This window comes from Fusarium poae, chromosome 3 (genome assembly GCF_019609905.1).
Source record: "Fusarium poae strain DAOMC 252244 chromosome 3, whole genome shotgun sequence".
NCBI classification, from domain to species: domain Eukaryota; kingdom Fungi; phylum Ascomycota; class Sordariomycetes; order Hypocreales; family Nectriaceae; genus Fusarium; species Fusarium poae.
Genome location: NC_058401.1, coordinates 4,420,983 through 4,438,541, shown reverse-complemented (window position 1 = coordinate 4,438,541; position 17,559 = coordinate 4,420,983). Strand labels below are relative to the sequence as shown.

Sequence of the window (17,559 nt, the reverse complement as noted above, 5' to 3'; positions counted from 1 at the left end):
ATCTCGTCAAAGTCCCAGGGGTCGAATGAGGATCCAACACTGGGATTCTTGATATGACTCCATCGAGGAGATGTGGAAAGTCAACCTCGCAACTCATATCAGTTTGGAGGATCTGGCGTGAAATTCATTGACCGCTGTAACGTTCGAATCACATGCAATTTGGATCCAGAGGGACTTGTGGTCATCAGTGTCATAGTGGATCGATTTATCTATATTCAAGAGTTGGGTATTAGAAAGGTTGGTCGCTGGAGGCTCAAAAGACGAAATTAGTAGGTCAGTTTATGCTACTTAGATTATACTTCTTGGGGTATTTATTTTGGAACCCTAAAGCCTAGGAGGTCAAGAGGGCCTCATGAATGATCCTTCACGATTATATGAAAGAAAATGTTCGACATATCAGGTATTCACATAAACAGACTTCACAACAGTGTGAGAAACAAGAATGTGAAAACAAGAACTAACCGGTTTCTATCTGCCGAAATAAACGCCTGACTTGTTCCTTTAAATGAGTCCATTCCAAACGACACTAGCTAAAAGACATATGTCAAGCAAATCACTTTTCACAGTAAAACAAAAAGAAACCACCAGGGCGCCAGCAACCCAGTGTGTCGTGTCATTGACGGAAATGAGGTCGCAAGGAGGAATTCCCACATCAAAGACTGCTGCTGGATCAATTCGAGATGGCTAGTGCGTAGCAGAAAAAATAGCCTCCTGAGTCTTGGGTTATAAAAATGAGTACCTAGTCTGAGAACTATAGTCTAAGTAATATGAAGTGGCCTACTAATTTCGTCTCTTATGATTCCAGCGGCCAATTTCCTGATATCTGAGGAGTGGTCCATACCAAAAGTAAGCTAGACTTCTGCTACTCGTCGGGCAGGTCGGACATATCTGTACATGTTAGCCAGCGCTTCACAGATCAAGCGCATATTGGTCCCAAATACCGTCACTCTCGTCGTCGTCGTCGTCGTCACTGTCACCACTGTCTTCGTGCGACCATTGCACAGTCACTTTCGTCCTCATTTCATGCTCGACAAAATGCTTCCAGTCGGGGCCCGTATATTGGCTGACATTGTCTCTCGTGTCCTCAAAGGCAACGAAGCATCGTGATCGTGAAGTCCAATGTTGTTGCGGTAAGCTCACTTTGATGTGACGCAGATCAAGATTGGGAATATCCTTGAGCTTTTCGAGAAATTTGTTCCACATGTTGACCTTTGGGGAAGCGCCTGTATGACCCTCGGGCAAGCGTCGGCGGAGTGTAATCTTGTGCAACTCTAATCGCTTGAGCGTCGATGAAAACTTTCGGACAACGGCTAGTATATGCTGTGCTTCCACGTTCATCATGCCAAAATCCAGGGCTTCAAGCTGGGGATAGTCTGGCGAAGGAATAGAAGGTAAGGAGGGGGCGGGGACGGGCGCGGAGGCAGAAGGGGAGGCGGGAGCAGAAGTAGAAACCTCACTCCCAAGCCATTTGAGAAGCATGCCAGGTCCGTTGACACTACTGTGAGTCTCGTTTATACGCAGGTGCTTAATATTTTTCAGCCTCAGGAGAAATCCGCGCAGCATCATATCCGCGCTGGATGAGTGACCGGCACCATCCATGGAAAAGTCGCTTCCTCCAAGGAGATCGATATCGATGTGCAATTTTTCGAGATTCTCCAGGACCGGCATCACTGAGGGCTCCATGTAGGAGGGGATGTTAAAGGCACAGTCCCGTAAATGATTCTTAGCTCTCGACATGTACTCGATCCCCTTTGGCTTTGCGTTGGCTTGTCCCAATGCGAAAAGGACAGAAATGAAAACTGAGCTTCCGTAATCTGTCGAGGGATCAGGGCCCCAAGCCTGACCACTTCCCTGACCAGGGCGGTGCCCAGTCTCCCTGAACGCTGTAGTTGACCCATAGCTTGTCCATTGTTTAGGGCTGTCACGAGAACGCCTGTTGGAGTTGAAGTCGCGGATGACTACATCTTCAAGGTTGCTGAGGTTTCTGAACGCTTCGGCGAGCATATCCCGATGATAGCCTGTGCTCAACATTGAGAACTGGCCGTCGTACAGCTGCTTCTGCCTGACATTTCGCGCGTTTTGGCCACTGACTTGAAGAGCATGGGCGAAACGATCAAGCCCGATGTGGACCATACGAAGATAACCACCGAGACGACTCTTGGATATGTCAATCAAGGCCTGTAGACTTGTCTCGGAAATCATGAACTGCTTGCGGGTGAAAAATTCGTTGGTAAATGTAGTGAACAAAGCCTGTTCAATTGAACGGCATGTCAGACGGGTGTTGCCGAGTTCGGGAGTTGTGAGGAAGGATGTTATCCGCAGGAGGACCTCGAGAGGGACCTTTTGAAGAGGGCGGCAGGCTATGATTGCCGCAGGCGTGCTGATACCAGTCATGGCGGTGTCTGGGTCGGCGGCCATGTCGAAAAGGTACTAATTGACAGGATCTATCTCAATTCCAAACAACTTCTTTGAAGGATGAAGCAGACAGCTCGGCCCATACGAAAAGACAATGCCTATTGTAAGTTGAGATAAGTGGACGCGGGCTAGACAGAAGTTTATGATGCAAGAAAAGGAAGCAGAGATTGTGGTCCAAGCGATAATAAAAGGACCGATCAAGTAAAAGTGATTTCGTCTTTCAGGTTGCCAGTGTTAAAACCTCGTGGTGATACGGGGAGTGATTGATTGATTGCTCCAGAGTGGTAGGTAGTAGGTAGGTAGTTACTACTAATCCACGGTCGAGACACAGCAGGCAGCAAACAGGCAGGCGCCTGGTGTGCTCCACTCAAGGAGAAGGACAACATCTGTACCTATGAACAGTCAGCCAGCCACCTTGGTGATTTTGAATGGCATTACCCAGGTACCTAGGTTAACAAGCACCTAGACATTGCGCTATGCAAGTGCAACTTGCCATGATTTATGTGAAATCATGAGCTCAATACCCTTAGAATCAACCCTCTTAATTGAATTATAGACTATGCCTCAAACATTCTTGTTTAAAGCTGAAGGCTATGCTTGCTACAGGGTAGCCGAAAAGTTAGTATCCTACGAAGTAAGTCTAAGATGCCTGGCCTTAGTAACATAAACTGCCTTACTAATTTCGTCCCTTATGCTTCTAGCGGCCAGTTCTTCTCATACACTGAGGGCATTTATAACAAAGCTTAGTTAAGTTTCCCAGGTCCTTATCCATTATTTCCAGGCAGAAAATCCACTTTTGATAGATATAAATGGGTCACCTGATATCGTGATGGGGTCGTGCCTAGATCTGGGGTCTTTTAGCTCGTTGGTGCCTGGCAGCGCGTCATGGGTAGCTGGAAATCTTGGAGATGATGGATTGAGGTGACAGAATAAACAAATGAGCGACCCGGAGTGTAAGACCGGTTAAAACACGCGAATTTATGCAGAAAAACAATGAAAATCAACAAACGGTTATGATACGCATAAGTTAATTAGCCAGTTGACCATAAAGGTCCCAGATTTAGTGACAAGCAATCGCTTTAGTATGAATTACTTTAGTACTTACCTAGGAGCTGCTTCAACTAAAGTCTTTTTGTCACCCTGCAAAGCATCGTACGGCAAGTGGGGTGTTCAGCCTGGTAGCCCATAGTATTACCTTCCCATTCAGCTGAACGTCACTCCATGGGCTCAACCTTAAGGAAGGACCTTGTCTACAGGATACTTTAAAATGGAAAGGAACCGACCTTTTCTCTCCCTACCATCTCTCTTCCTTTTCTTCTTTTAACACCATCCACTCAATCTCGGCTTACCTCTTTGTAAACCATATCTCACACACGCTATTTGACCAACGCAAGGATCACCCTAAGATTCGGCGATTGCTCAATTCGGTCAGCTCTTGTTAACGCGCCAAAAACCGTTGGGTATGACATTCCGTCTCATCTCTCAGCCCAGCCCCTTGTTGATTTGGTTTTCATCGCCACGAACAATTTGGGTTAGTAGTCACGCGATTGCTAACATAAATTCAGCTTGTTCCCATTTTGTGACTTACACACTGGGCCGCACTTTCTCATCTTCTCTGCACAATCTTACATACCAAACCACACTCGGGCAACAAACGCCAAAATGTCTACCAGAAGGAGAGCAGCCGCGAAAGCTCCTGTCGATCCGCCTCTAGATGGCTGTGCAATTGCAGTGAGCGGCAAGTTTGACGACATTGGCCACAGCCATGCCTCCCTCGAAGCCCTCATTCGCAAACATGGTGGAACGTTCACCAGAAGCGTTACAAAGGCCACCACTCATGTCGTTTCTACCGATGATGACTTCAACTCTGGCAGCAACAAGGTCACCACCGCACAGGCCAAAGGTCTTCCGATTATGATCCCATCATGGTTGCTTGACACCGACTCCGCAGGCACCAAGGTAAAGATGGAGGACTACCATTGGTCATCGTCCAAGACCAACGGTGCGTCAAAGAAACGATCGCCTCCTGTAGACGCCGATGAAGAGGATAGCCAACCCAGGAACAAGCGCGCACGAAGCACTAGCGTTGCTCCGTCCACGGCGAAACCCAAGGCTACCAAGAAGGGGGCCAAGGCCAAGTCAGATGTTGCAGCCGAGCCCGAAGAGGAAGAAGAGGAGAAGCCAAAGACCAAGGCTAAAGCCAAAGCTCCAGCAACGAAGGCTACCAAGGGTAAGGCAGTCAAAGCTGAGTCTGAACCCGAAGACGTGAAGGAAGAAAAGATTGTTGCTGAAGGGCAGTTCATCAAGAAGAAGGATATCGCCATTCCGCTTGATGAACATTGTACCCTCCCCACCTACCAGGTTTGGGTTGATCCCGACTCTGGTCTAATTTATGACGCCTCACTGAACCAGACCAACGCTGGGAATAACAACAATAAGTTTTACCGTATTCAGGTGTTGAAGGACCCCAAATCAGCAACTTTCAAAACCTGGACCAGATGGGGTCGCGTGGGAGAGATGGGCCAGAAGGCCATCCTCGGAAGTGGAAGTCTCGATGACGCTGTCAAGGTTTTCCAGAAGAAGTTTAAAGACAAGTCTGGCCTCTCCTGGAACGACCGTGGTGCTGATCCTAAGCCTGGCAAATACGCTTTCGTTGAGCGCAGCTACAACCCTGACTCTGACTCGGAAGACGAAGATGACAAGGCTGTTAAGAAGGAGGACGGAGAGGACGAGGACAATGCTCCGGAGCCTGAATGTAAACTGGAGAAGCCCGTCAAGGAGTTGATGGAACTGATCTTCAACCAACAGTATTTCCAACAGGCAATGACTTCCCTCAACTATGATGCGAACAAGTTACCTCTGGGCAAATTGAGTAAGGCAACTATTACCAGAGGCTTCCAACAGCTGAAGAACCTTGCGGCTCTATTCGATAACCCCAATCTTGCTTCCACCGAGTACGGTATGAGCGTGGCTTCCGCTACTGAGCAGCTTTCCAACACTTTCTATTCGCTTATTCCTCATGCTTTCGGCCGTAACCGACCACCCGTTATTAATAACAACCGTTTGCTCAAGAAGGAAATAGAGCTTCTGGAGAGCTTGTCGGATATGAAGGATGCAGCCGAAATCATGAAGACTGACCGCAAGACGAGGGATACTATCCATCCTCTTGATCGCCAATTCGCGGGTCTTGGCATGGAAGAAATGACTCCCCTCGAACACAACAGTAATGAGTTCACACGTCTCAAGAACTACCTGAACGAGTCTAGAGGTGCAACTCATAACATGACCTACGACGTGAAAGAAATCTTCCGCATTGAGCGTGAAGGCGAGTTCAAGCGATTCGACGACTCTAAGTTTTCCAAGATCTCGTCCGATCGTCGCCTCCTTTGGCACGGTTCCCGAGCGACCAACTTTGGTGGTATCCTTAGTCAGGGTCTCCGAATTGCGCCGCCCGAAGCTCCCTCCACGGGTTACATGTTTGGGAAGGGAATCTACCTTGCCGACATGTCCTCCAAGTCAGCCGGCTACTGTTGTTCCTCCAACTCTGGTGGCGAAGCATTACTTCTTCTTTGTGAAGCAGAGCTCGGCGATCCCATCCAGAAGCTAACCATAGCAAGCTATGAAGCTGGCCAAACAGCGAAGAAACAAGGCATGCACAGTACTTGGGGTCAGGGCCGAACTGGTCCCAGCAAATGGATCGATGCTGAGGTTGTTCATGAGAAACTCAAGGGCATCAAGATGCCCGACCCTAATGTCAAGCCTGGGAATACCAATGTCCCCAATGCAGGACTGTACTACAACGAGTACATTTGCTACGATATCGCCCAGGTCAAGCTCCGCTATTTGCTGCGCGTCAAGATCTAGAAGCATAAGAGACGAAACTAGTGGGCCAATTTATGTTCCTTAGACTAGGTATAGTTCTTAAACTATTTATTTTCGTAACCTAAGACTTGGGAGGCTATTTCTTCTTCAATTCGTATAGCGACGTCGGTTTTGTGGGACAAGAATAAATGATCAAAGAATATTCTGATAGCATGAGTTAACTGACTTATATCTACCTGGTAGGTAGGTAGTCAAGTAAGGGCTTTACGCCTTCTGGCCTTGGAATAAACAATGTCTCGTACTTCGACGTCTCCTCGTCGTCATACACCTCTAAAAACACCAACCACTAGAAAACGGGCAATTCAAATTAATGATGTCCAATAATCGTCAGTAACTTCCTTCCCTAACCTTTGGCGTGAGTTTGGAGAATGAGACCTTCTAAAAATGGCTGAATTGATGGAGGTCTATCCCCACGTCATCACCTCATCATTCGTCAACCCGGTTAAGTCATTGATTGATCCCAGGAAGCTTCCCTTCATCTTCATGACCTCTAGCTTTTGTCCTTGTTCAGTTCTTTAAAATACCAACCTAACGACAGTACTACATCAAAACCAAGACGGTTTATACCATTGCAATCATATAAACATGGCGCCTTCAAGATTGATTATTCGGCCTGTAGCTCGCATGCCTTTTAGGCTTTGTCAACAACGTCTCGCGAGCACAAAGCCGAATCCAAAACATGTCTATTCTGATGGCAACCTTGGCGGTCCTGGAGGTCAACAACCTCCACCTCAAGCACCGGGCGGTCCAGAAGCCCTCAAGAGGAATTGGTACAATGACCGTTTTACCAAGAAACTGACTAAAACTGACACTATCAGGCCACCCATCGCTGCTGCTGCTGCCGTACTAGCAGGAGGTTTTTGGATCATGCTCCCCAGGAAAGGAAATCCACCCGAGATGACGCTACAGTCCTACAAGGACCTGAAGAATCTCGACAGCCCCGAGGGGCTGAAGGAGCTCAGTGGGCGAAAGCCTAATCCGCTGGGTGGTTTTAGAGCTGACTGAGTGTGCGATGAATCACGGAAGGGAAATGAGCAATTGTTTTGAGGTGTATCATAACGTAGGCAATCGCCCAGAGTATCAAAATTATCTATGTCGTCCCTCATTCAAAACCTATGTACAATAATGGTATCAACAATAACCGAATCATGTCTCTAGTGCTGAGATGACATCTTACTTCTGTTCGGATGTTTTGTCGCTCTTCTTCTGCAAGAGATAATCTCCTCCAAATAACGCTTTATATACTCCTTTCAGGCCTTTAATCGGCCATCCGGTCTTTGCAGTGGACTTCATCAGCTTCTCCTCGCCCTCAATGTCTACTTTTACTTTATCATATACACTCGGTAAATACGACGCTCCGTACTTTGCCCTCAGCGCATCATAAGACTCTCTGTTGTAATGCGACCAGAACTCATCCTCTGTGTAGTACGCATGCGCATAGAGCCACTTCTTTCCTCCGCAGTCTTGCACCTTTTGTTCTAAAGCGCGATTATGTTGAATAGCATCTCGTCGATTCCCTTGCAGAGGACCCCAAACACCGAAATTAAGTAAATCCGCCGTACCAGACTTTGCAAACTCAGCGTGTAAACCATGCCCCGAGTTTGGCTCTTCACGCCGCACGCGTAGCGGGCATATCCAGAGGGGATATATCTTGAATTGCTTATCCAGCCAGTTCTGGAACTCGGGAACGCTGCTGTAAGGCACACCAACGTCTTGCACCATGTAGTAGTCAAACAGGTTGCTCTTGTGGCCTGCTGAGTACATGACGCGTGCTCGTAGAAGGGGATCCAGGATATATCGTGTGACGCGATTGAATGGCGTGATAAAGTAGTCAAAGGCATACTTTGCAACCCAGAATCCGCCTCTGTCGTAGCGGAAAAGATAGTCTTTTAACGGGATGTAATCGGCGACGCACGTAACTGAGCCCATTCGTAGACCGTCTCGGACTTTTTCGACATGTAGATAAAACCACTTGTCCTTCCGTCGGTTCAAGTGTCTTGGTGTTGCACTTATTGGGACCTCGTCCACAAGTCGACCAGCGCACACCACGGTCGTGTCTTTGGAGTAAACGATACCATCCACGAAATCATTGTCCCATCTCCTGCACTCCTCTTTGATGATTTTTACTGACTCTGAGGGGCCCCTCGCAAGTCTGTATTTTAGTTCAACAAACTCCTTTGCGTCCTTGAGCTGCACCTCCAATAAAGTAACGACGCCGAGAGTGCCGAAGGCTGATGCAGCACCCCAAAACAAATCCTGCTGGTCCTCTTTTGATGCCCGCGTAACAGTTCCATCGGCGAGAACGATCTCGATCCAATTGACAGTAGCATCGAAAGCGCCGTAACGAAAAGAGCTACTCTCTCCCGACGTCCCCGAAAAGCCACCTCCAACGGTAATAGCCGGGAACTCCATAACCACGAGAGGGACAAGACCATGGGGCAGGGTCGCATCGACCAGAGACTCCATGGAGACGTTTGATTCGACAATGACCGTTTTTGAGTCCTGGTTCACCTCGAGTACATTGTTTAGTCTGCTCGTGTCGACGGTGTTGTCGACGCGGCGGTTTGAGTGCCGAGTGCTGTTAGTCGATCCATGGTATAGTCGAAACGGTTCTTGGCGGGCGTGGAAGTACTTGACTCTGTCTGCAACGCCCGCGACAACAGTTTTATGCGCTTCCATCATGAGATGCAACTTGAGATTGATTTTTTGTTTCGATGATCAACAATGAAAAATGCAAGGCCAGAAATAATTTACTGGGCATGAGTCGTTCAAAGTGGTATCGTTTCGGAAATAGCGAGGAATGATCCACAATTCCTCTTTCCTGTTTGCTCTGCTTACCCCCGAGTTCTTATACCTATACGCAAATGAGGTACATGCAGTAGTTAGATATAAGCTGAGTGAGTGTGAGTTGTCGTCGGACATGTGAGTTTCACTATGACGCTGATTCCGACATATCCGAACAAGATGGTTTGATCCGAATCATGGGTGAGAGCGCTTACTCTTTAGTCTTATTATATACTCTTAACTATACGTACGTACTTGGACTCAACTACTATGGTCCCAGACTGAGACGCCACGTCAAACACGTCAGCCTTGCTTTGACCCGACTATCATATCGCCAAGTATTTAATCCTAGTCGATCCCAATATGACGTTTGTTGTTTCATTGGCTCAGCTGGAGATGCATGAAATTGCTTTTCTTTCCGAACTGAGTATTTAACTGGCACACGATTCAAGACAGTCCCGGCTAGCCCAGACAACTTATTAGACCCTGGTCAGTTAGCCTCATATATAAATAAAATTGTAGTCCAAGTTAGCTAGGCGAAACCAGGTTTAGAGGCGGGATTGGTTTAACATGGTGATAACATCCTTGGCTTTCCGTTGATGCCAAAGAGATCTCAACTCGCCAGGAATGGTCTGAATCGTTCAGGGGGTCTGCAACTGCTCTTGCGTTGGTATAGATACCCGCAAAGTCTTTGTCTTCAGCCTCTCTAAGGTTACGGCCAATAGAGGTCATAGGAATAATGCTCATAAACTAGCGGGTCTTAGCTACAGAGTGGAGACATTTGGGTATAAACATGAAATCTTTATGTTATTTAGGTCCTTTTGATGAAAGAGCCGACGACCTTCTTCCTTAAGCACTTCCGATACTCAATGCGTCTTCCGTTTCTGGGGATGAAATCTCCTTTGTGCTTGCAAGTGTGGGAGAGATGATGTCGTACAAATCAATATCTTGGTCCGTACACGCGTCTGGGTCCGTGACTGTGTCGTCATCTGTATCTTCAGAAGGTGCTTCGGTATAATAAGTCACAGTTGGGGAGAGTCTTCCTGACCAGTCCGGATCGGCATATTTCTTCGGAAACTTGGTCCACAGGCCGTTGAGAAAGCAGTGATGGTCCCGTTCTCGCTCCCAAAGTTCAGCTACTCTGGCTCGCACCAAAACTCCTTTGAAAGTCTCATCCGAGCAACCTCTTAAAGTGCCGCTCACCGCCCAAAGCCTGTGACATCCGGTCCTGGCGCGGGCCAGCATTGTCCACAAATTCAGTTGATCTTGCAACGTACATCTTCGACATTTTACGGTGGTGGTACCGAAAAAACCCATGTTTGCCGACCCGGTACTCGCAAAAGCCTCACTCACCTCTACGTACATGTAATTGTGACCGCACTGGTATATGACACGGCGAGCACATGGTCCCTCTGTGCTGTCTTCGATGTCCTCTGAACGTCTTCCTTCCTAGGGGCACAACGGTGAACCCCCCTCGTCTTTGTCTTCGTATTCCTCTACCATTGTGCGATAACATCCGCTTCCGATTATATGTCCGCAAGGGAAAATATAGGGAATGTGACCAGCTATGGGGCTCGCATCTCTGACGTCTTCGCAGGGAAGGCGGCATTTTGCACATCGAAAACGGATGCATTCCAGTCGAAGGACACACCCTTCGTAATTAAAATCATGTTCGGAACTGTCGAGGTCCTTGAGAACATTTATTGCCCAAGACATGGCGTTAGGTTGATGGTATTGATCAGGGAGACCAAGGCCGCGTTTCGTGAGTACGGAGAGATACATGTCGGACATGTGCGGGAAGAGTGCTCTGTGAGAAGCCAGAAGTGCTTCGTTGTTGTTTTGAGATTCGTCGACGGACATTATTATGGCTCAGTGCAAGTCACTTGTCGTTTATGATATATCTTGCGTAACGTATGCAGTTGGGTATTGTTTGGCGATGATTAATGTGTGATGCGAGATGATACTTAGAGGATAGGTCAGTACCTACCAGATATCAAGATTGCTGAAATAAGTTATCAGTGTTTTTCGTTAGTGGTCGTTTCCTTCCAAAGCATGGGCAACAGTCTATTCTTTCGGTATCAAATCAGTAAACCGTATCAAAGGCACTTTCCCCAGGTATCAGAACAACTGGCGCTTACTAAGGTGCCTACCTACCTACCTCCTTAGTAGGTCAGACTCTTTCTTAGGTTCTCCTTATGTCAACCTACATACTACACAGGTAGGACTCGCACTTCTCGTATTCTGTTCCAAAAGAACTTAGAGATGTTTATATTGGTGGGTACTAACTTAGGTAGTAGGTATTGTGTGCGAGGTCTCCCGAATAGTGGCTATTCCACATATTCAAAGCCTTGGTACAGCAGTCAAATACGTTCCACCTAACTTCAACATATCAACGGCCTCCTTGACCATCTCTTCAACAATCTCTCCGGCTGGCTGAACCTTTGTGATGGCACCAGCAACCTGTCCCATCAGATGCGGCAGATCAAAGTCGTTCCCTTGCTCAAAGTCATACTCGAGCGGCACAACACCCTTACCACACAACTCCTTGATTTTGTCAGGCTGGTCATGCCACTTTTGAATGTACTCGTTCGTCTTCATCCTCAACGGTCGCCCAGAGATAACAAGTGTTCGTTGCGTATCCTCATATCCACATGAAACAACCGCCTTCTTATGCTCTTCGCTACAAGAAGCTTCTTCGGATGCGACAAATCGAGTACCAACCCAAACGCCCGCTGCACCTTGCATAAGAGAGCTCGCAAGACTTCGTCCGGAGGAGATGCCTCCTGCTGCAAGCACCAACGCAGGCAGTCCTTTGAGAAGAGGAGGGTGGTATTTTGATGCTATGTCGGCAACTGCAGGGATAAGAATTGAGTTTGCGACATCTCCTGTATGGCCACCTCCCTCGCCGCCTTGAGCGCAAATCATATCAACTCCGAGCTCCAAGGCTTTTGTCTTGAAAACTATGTCAGCGAATAGCGGGCCAATTGAGTGTCTGACTTACTGCATGCTTGGGATGTCCAACCATGTTCATGACCAAAATACCTTTGTCGTGGAATCGCTTGATCACCTCTGGTGGCGGAACTCCAACTGCACTGACAAACAACTTGGCGCCACTATCGATGATAATGTCAACCAATTCATCCAACTTGCCACCCGTGTAATCGTGGTTAGTCTTTCGAGCATTGCCTCCGATCTGAGGTAGTGCTAGATCAACACCAAAAGGTAGATCAGGTCGTGAGAAGTTGGCCTTCATCTCGGCTAGGATCTCGCGGAGTTGATTGGGAGTGTATTGGAAGCCGCCGATGATACCAAGACCACCAGCATTGGACACGGCTGCTGCAAGTCGACCGCCTGACACTCTGGCCATTCCGGCAAGGACTATAGGATGTTTGATTCCCAAAAGGGACGTAAGTGGTGTTGTAATTGGACCTGGCGGTGTCATGTTGGCGATGGTTTGTGATTCTGTGTATAACGTAGGTATTGAGACAAGCTTGTATCTGTATGGTGGTATGGCCTGGTGAATAGAATGCAATATGGATTTGAGTTAAAATACGAGAGTACACACACAATATGATGTGCAATGCCTTCTCTCTTCATTAGTCTCTCCTTTAAATTGTGTGGGGTATCGACTCTTTAAGCATCACGAACCGATCTGCCGGTTTGCGGGGGAGGTTTCACCTCATGTCCGAGGCATTTCCGCATTGGGTTATAGATTCGCGGAGCCATGTGCTCCTCTGCACAAAAGTACGGCACTGCACACTTTAGACTACCATGCATTGCATTACCCTCGGGAATTGTGCATGTACTATTCCTCATTAAAACGCTGCGTCTACTTATCACTTATCCTACCCATGCCATGCTATCCATATTCCCACGTATCATCGCATCGACTCAAAATCCCATACTTGGCTCAGGTTTGGTATCATACATAAAGTCATCTCATGGCGGTCACCACCTTCAACGCTCTCATTAGTATCATGGCGAGTCTAGGTCCTTTCGTAACGGCGGTGTCATTAGAAGTGAGGTAAACGCGCTGGGACGAAATCCGTCTTTTCTGGAGACTCTGTATCATCCGAGCCTTCAGGGCTCTTGGCACGTCCCGACTCGCCTCGCTTAGATACGTGTAGCGTATTCCCAACCTCCTCCACGTGTTGATAGGCGGCCTTGGAGGGCGATGCTTCATAAACGTCGTCCTCGGCTACTTGTGGTTTTGTGTCTGGGAAATATTGCGGTTCAGATCCTCTCAATGCAAGACCTTTTTCTGCTGCAAGCTGTGCTGCAGCTTGCTTCTTTCTCTTGACGGCTTCGTCCTCTTCTTTTTGTAGCAAGTGCTCCTCTCTTTCCAAGTCGTGCAGAGTCGGCGTCTCTTCTACGTCTGGCGTGGCAGAGTATGAGGTTGAACGACGCTCCAATCGGAAATCGTCTTTCGATGTACAAGATCCTAGTGTTGTTCGTGAGACCGTCCTTGAACCAGCTAATCCGCCTGCTGGTCTTTTACCCTTACTGCTTGTCCTCGCGCTTCGTCCGCTCCTGTCATCTTTTCTGACCATGTCATATGTTACTTCATCGTCTAGTGGGACGGCGTCTTCTTCGCCCTCGCCGTCACTTGGGAATAAGTCTCCCCGTGATCGATACGAGTCTGATGTATCGCCCGATCCAGTCGTCCCGCTGCGCTTCCTAGTCACTGGTCGGTCGAGATCGAGGTCAGATCCATCATCTGAGTGTAGTAGTGGTTCATTCTCTCCAGCGCCATGTCGATGTGGATGGTCTTGTAAATCTGCCGCGCTAGGCTTGTATCGTAGAGTACCGCCCACTTTCCATGGTAGTTTACTGAGGAATCCAATTGGTTGAGTCTTGGGAATAACAGTTGGGTCGTCATCCATGCTTGGTTTTCGTCGTCTGTCTCGAGTTCCGTAGCTCATGCCACGTTTCCTGCGTGGCTGTTCTGTCTCTGCTCCATTATGCTTTCTCGAACTGCCGGTCCCAGCCAGCAACCTATCCCAGTCCTCGTTGCCCCACGCTCCAAAGAGACCGCTTTGTTCTTCTTCATACCAGTCATCGTAAAAGTCGAAGCTATATTCGGCCCTACTGTGCGACAGCTCTCGTTCTCTACGCCGTCGTAAACGTTCTTCGGGGTCACCTAAACAAACAGTTGTGCACTGTTCAAACGAGTGGGCGATGGAGGAGAAACAAGGGTTGATGTAATTATGCTGAAATGTCCAAATTCCAGCTGCTGCGTTCTCTGTTATCGTCTCGGTATCGTGCGCGATCTGATTCCAACGTTGACGCAGTCGGGGGTCCTCAAGGAATGCCATTGTGTAGATGTTGGATATGACGTCGCAACATGGAAGCGCCAGATCGCAAATCGTTTATTCGGATGATTTAATATGGTTCGGGGGGTGGCAGAATGTTGGTCCTGGTTGTTATTTGGATTACTCAGGAGCCATGGTCGCAAGACTTGAGAAACCTGCGATCAGCTACCAAGATTATACTATCGTGAGTTCACAAAAGCTATGACATGGAAGAGATTAGGTTAAGTTGAGTGCTACTGAACTATAACCCAGCGGTTGTTGTGGCACGTGCAGCCAAGTGAGACGATTAACAGCTTAAACTTTGTTGGGTGGTTGGTTGAGTCAAGGTACACGAAACACATGCGTTTGATGGCTGGCGGCGAAGTACCCCCTATGGGCTCCACTGAAATGGGCTTGGATTAATGATTCGATGATTCTGAAGGATGATAGCAAAAGAAAATCATTATCGAGAGACGTGCCATAGTTTGCTGAGTATGTATTCAGTTTTTAATTTAACTCAAACCTCGATATATAGATATCAAGTCTGGAGTTACAATGCTAAACTTTGCATAAAAGGATAATCGTATTGTGTGTATGAGGACAAGACATTTAGCTGTGGTATCAAGAAATGCAACAAAGCGACAAGCAATTATAACCATGACTCCAGTCATGTTCTAGCCAATTCTTTACTTTCTTGGGATGCGCATATTGGCCAGAACCCTTTCGATAAGCTCCTCTTTTGTAGCTTTGGGATCTGGATGTAGGTTTCTCTATAGAAGGTTAGTATGCGTCGCTTGTAAAGGTACCTGGATTTGACTCACCTTTTCCAACCACAGTCGGCATTCTTCTCGAGACCACGTTTTGGGGTCACCGGTAGGATCTGACAGAGGAGGGAACATCCCTTGACCATCGTTTCCCCAGATAGTGTATGCTGCCGCCATAGAGACGACGCCTCCAAAAACTGGATCATAGTCAGTATATAGCTTACCCTGAAGGTGACGAGCACTTACGGAGAACAACGTTCTATGCAAAATTTAGTAGAGTTCCATCATGCAGATATAGAGTATGTTGTATGGGATACTCTCACTTACCTTGGACTTTAAGAGATTATCAAGGCGAGTAGACATTGTTATTCGTGTTCACCTGTTTGACAAGTTGATCTATGGCGGGATACTTCGACAACAACAACCACCAGGTAATTGTACAGTTGAGAATGAAATTCGGGCTTTGATAGGGTTTTAATATAAGAATCAAGAAATGTTAAATTTTAATATCGTAGTGTAAAGGTGGCCAAAACCAAGCTGAGTGAGTTGCCTGTTGTTGCCTCTCAGTCTCAGAACCTGATCTGCGCCACGTACTTCCTCTACGCCACACCTCGGTGGATCGGCGCCCTTCTCTCCCGAGCTGGCCAGAACTTGAAATGGTCCGTGCACCCACCCGCTTGCCTGCGCACAAAACATTTTCTCAATTCTGTCGAAATACTCTAATCGCAAACCAGTGCCCGTCAAGTTACCTGTTCAAACCATCCCACCTTGAACTACCGCCAAGATGCCTCAAGAGGTCGCTGATATTAAGAAGGTATGGAGATCGGAATACCACAAGAAGAGAATAATTTGGATTTATGAACAAATCACTGATTCAATTTCTTATAGTTCATTGAGATCTGCCGTCGGAAGGACGCCTCCTGTACGTTTTTGAACGAATAAGCAACTACCCATACGAAGCTTCGTACGGAACCCAAATCGATTCTAACAATTCATCTCAACAGCCGCCCGGATCAAGAAGAACAAGCAGACCAACAACATTAAGTTCAAGGTCCGCTGCCAGAAGAACCTCTACACCCTGGTTCTCAAGGACAACGACAAGGCCGAGAAGCTCAAGCAGAGCCTTCCCCCCAGTATGCTCTCCCGACAAAATACCCACGATGGAAATCCAGCTTACTGACAATAAATCCACCAGACCTGCAACTCACCGACGTCTCTAGCAAGAAGAAGTCTGCTTAAATGAAGGTGGTTTGAAAACGGGTAACTCTTGGTAGCGGGAGATTCACATGCACGAATGGGCGTCTTGGGATACCTTGCATTTCATCATGTGCTCTGAAAGGAGAATACTCGAATGAGTCTAAAAAAATAAAAAGAACCGATTCGAGTCAAGACGTGTTTTGAGTGATGACTGTTTTGTTTTTGCTAATGCATAAAGGGTCTGTGTCCGAGCCGGGAGACTTGAGCATCTTCAAACTTTACTGCAATACCGGACTCTATCACCTCTTCGAACCCCGGGGACGCAAGTATAACCATATCTTCGGTGTCCTCTTTTTCTACCCTCCACCCTGCCCACATCCTTTGGTTTGGTTCTGTCGAGGATTGGGCCTCAATGATGCGGTACTCCTCCTCGAGCTTCGCCTTACATTCAGGCGTCACTGATATCTTCCAGAGCTTGACTGGCCCTCGAGCAAGGATATCACCACGAAAGTCATTGTTCCCGCCTGCAGGTGTCAAGTGGTACAAAACTACAGAATCCTTGTCTTGGCTGATGAATCCTTTGAGTTCTTGCATCAGAGACATGTTTTCTTGGCTTTGAATCCATTGATTATGTGCATCCACGGACTCCCAAGGAGCAGTGAGTAACAAGTAAGGCCTCTCGTGTTCGCCAATCCACACTTCGGTTGTATGGTGATATGGCTTCCCTTCAAGAAGCTTTGGCTGGTGTTGACTGATCCATTGAGCTTGGATTTGTTGCGTTCTCTGAAGGATTTCTCCTAACTCCTCTGGATTGTGGTCGACTGATAGCTGAAGGAAGGCGACTTCCGCGACTTCCGAGGTACCCTTCATGATGTGGTAACGGCAATGATTATGCCGTCAGACGGCGAAGACGATAAGTTCATGTACTTGGCGATGCTGGCGGCTGGGTAATAAGGTTGGTGTGTAGATTAGGCATCTCCAGCTTGCGTGAAGCGGGGCTCAATTGGTGATGCACCCATTACGATGCCTGGGGGAGATCAACAGTCAGCAATATACATAGTATTCCCGTGTCAGCTGTCAAGAAGAACGACAGTACATGAACTCCCCCCAAGTGCTGGTAAAGCTGAAAGTCTCTTGAGGCTTGTTATCTTGAAGTTGTACAGAAGTGACTGAACTGCGAAAACGAGACAGCTGACTGTAATTGATAACCTCAGACATTGTGCACG

At 47.6% G+C, this 17,559-nt stretch overlaps 10 protein-coding genes across 10 annotated transcripts; 3 read left to right on the top strand and 7 right to left on the bottom strand.

The window, feature by feature from the left end:
- Nucleotides 1-862: 862 nt before the first annotated feature.
- FPOAC1_008890 (uncharacterized protein) lies at nucleotides 863-2,418 on the bottom strand (the record flags this gene model as incomplete). Its single annotated transcript, XM_044853324.1, has 2 exons — nucleotides 863-888; nucleotides 942-2,418. 2 exons carry the CDS (start codon nucleotides 2,416-2,418, stop codon nucleotides 863-865), a joined length of 1,503 nt encoding a protein of 500 aa, XP_044705994.1.
- A 1,659-nt stretch (nucleotides 2,419-4,077) lies between these two features.
- On the top strand, nucleotides 4,078-6,279 carry FPOAC1_008889 (uncharacterized protein; the record flags this gene model as incomplete). Its single annotated transcript, XM_044853323.1, has 1 exon — nucleotides 4,078-6,279. One exon carries the CDS (start codon nucleotides 4,078-4,080, stop codon nucleotides 6,277-6,279), a length of 2,202 nt encoding a protein of 733 aa, XP_044705993.1.
- Nucleotides 6,280-6,882: 603 nt separating this feature from the next.
- On the top strand, nucleotides 6,883-7,302 carry FPOAC1_008888 (uncharacterized protein; the record flags this gene model as incomplete). The annotated part of the gene is made up of 1 exon (XM_044853322.1): nucleotides 6,883-7,302. One exon carries the CDS (start codon nucleotides 6,883-6,885, stop codon nucleotides 7,300-7,302), a length of 420 nt encoding a protein of 139 aa, XP_044705992.1.
- A 168-nt stretch (nucleotides 7,303-7,470) lies between these two features.
- Nucleotides 7,471-8,979, bottom strand: FPOAC1_008887 (uncharacterized protein; the record flags this gene model as incomplete). The annotated part of the gene is made up of 1 exon (XM_044853321.1): nucleotides 7,471-8,979. The coding sequence occupies one exon, from the start codon at nucleotides 8,977-8,979 to the stop codon at nucleotides 7,471-7,473; it is 1,509 nt and encodes a 502-aa protein (XP_044705991.1).
- Nucleotides 8,980-9,930: 951 nt separating this feature from the next.
- FPOAC1_008886 (uncharacterized protein) lies at nucleotides 9,931-10,941 on the bottom strand (the record flags this gene model as incomplete). The annotated part of the gene is made up of 2 exons (XM_044853320.1): nucleotides 9,931-10,294; nucleotides 10,733-10,941. 2 exons carry the CDS (start codon nucleotides 10,939-10,941, stop codon nucleotides 9,931-9,933), a joined length of 573 nt encoding a protein of 190 aa, XP_044705990.1.
- Nucleotides 10,942-11,421: 480 nt separating this feature from the next.
- On the bottom strand, nucleotides 11,422-12,523 carry FPOAC1_008885 (uncharacterized protein; the record flags this gene model as incomplete). Its single annotated transcript, XM_044853319.1, has 2 exons — nucleotides 11,422-12,033; nucleotides 12,083-12,523. 2 exons carry the CDS (start codon nucleotides 12,521-12,523, stop codon nucleotides 11,422-11,424), a joined length of 1,053 nt encoding a protein of 350 aa, XP_044705989.1.
- Nucleotides 12,524-13,094: 571 nt separating this feature from the next.
- Nucleotides 13,095-14,396, bottom strand: FPOAC1_008884 (uncharacterized protein; the record flags this gene model as incomplete). The annotated part of the gene is made up of 1 exon (XM_044853318.1): nucleotides 13,095-14,396. The coding sequence occupies one exon, from the start codon at nucleotides 14,394-14,396 to the stop codon at nucleotides 13,095-13,097; it is 1,302 nt and encodes a 433-aa protein (XP_044705988.1).
- A 662-nt stretch (nucleotides 14,397-15,058) lies between these two features.
- On the bottom strand, nucleotides 15,059-15,499 carry FPOAC1_008883 (uncharacterized protein; the record flags this gene model as incomplete). The annotated part of the gene is made up of 4 exons (XM_044853317.1): nucleotides 15,059-15,142; nucleotides 15,194-15,333; nucleotides 15,383-15,395; nucleotides 15,464-15,499. 4 exons carry the CDS (start codon nucleotides 15,497-15,499, stop codon nucleotides 15,059-15,061), a joined length of 273 nt encoding a protein of 90 aa, XP_044705987.1.
- Nucleotides 15,500-15,920: 421 nt separating this feature from the next.
- RPL38 (60S ribosomal protein L38) lies at nucleotides 15,921-16,375 on the top strand (the record flags this gene model as incomplete). The annotated part of the gene is made up of 4 exons (XM_044853316.1): nucleotides 15,921-15,950; nucleotides 16,025-16,058; nucleotides 16,141-16,269; nucleotides 16,332-16,375. The coding sequence occupies 4 exons, from the start codon at nucleotides 15,921-15,923 to the stop codon at nucleotides 16,373-16,375; spliced, it is 237 nt and encodes a 78-aa protein (XP_044705986.1).
- Nucleotides 16,376-16,558: 183 nt separating this feature from the next.
- On the bottom strand, nucleotides 16,559-17,203 carry FPOAC1_008881 (uncharacterized protein; the record flags this gene model as incomplete). The annotated part of the gene is made up of 1 exon (XM_044853315.1): nucleotides 16,559-17,203. The coding sequence occupies one exon, from the start codon at nucleotides 17,201-17,203 to the stop codon at nucleotides 16,559-16,561; it is 645 nt and encodes a 214-aa protein (XP_044705985.1).
- Nucleotides 17,204-17,559: the final 356 nt, after the last annotated feature.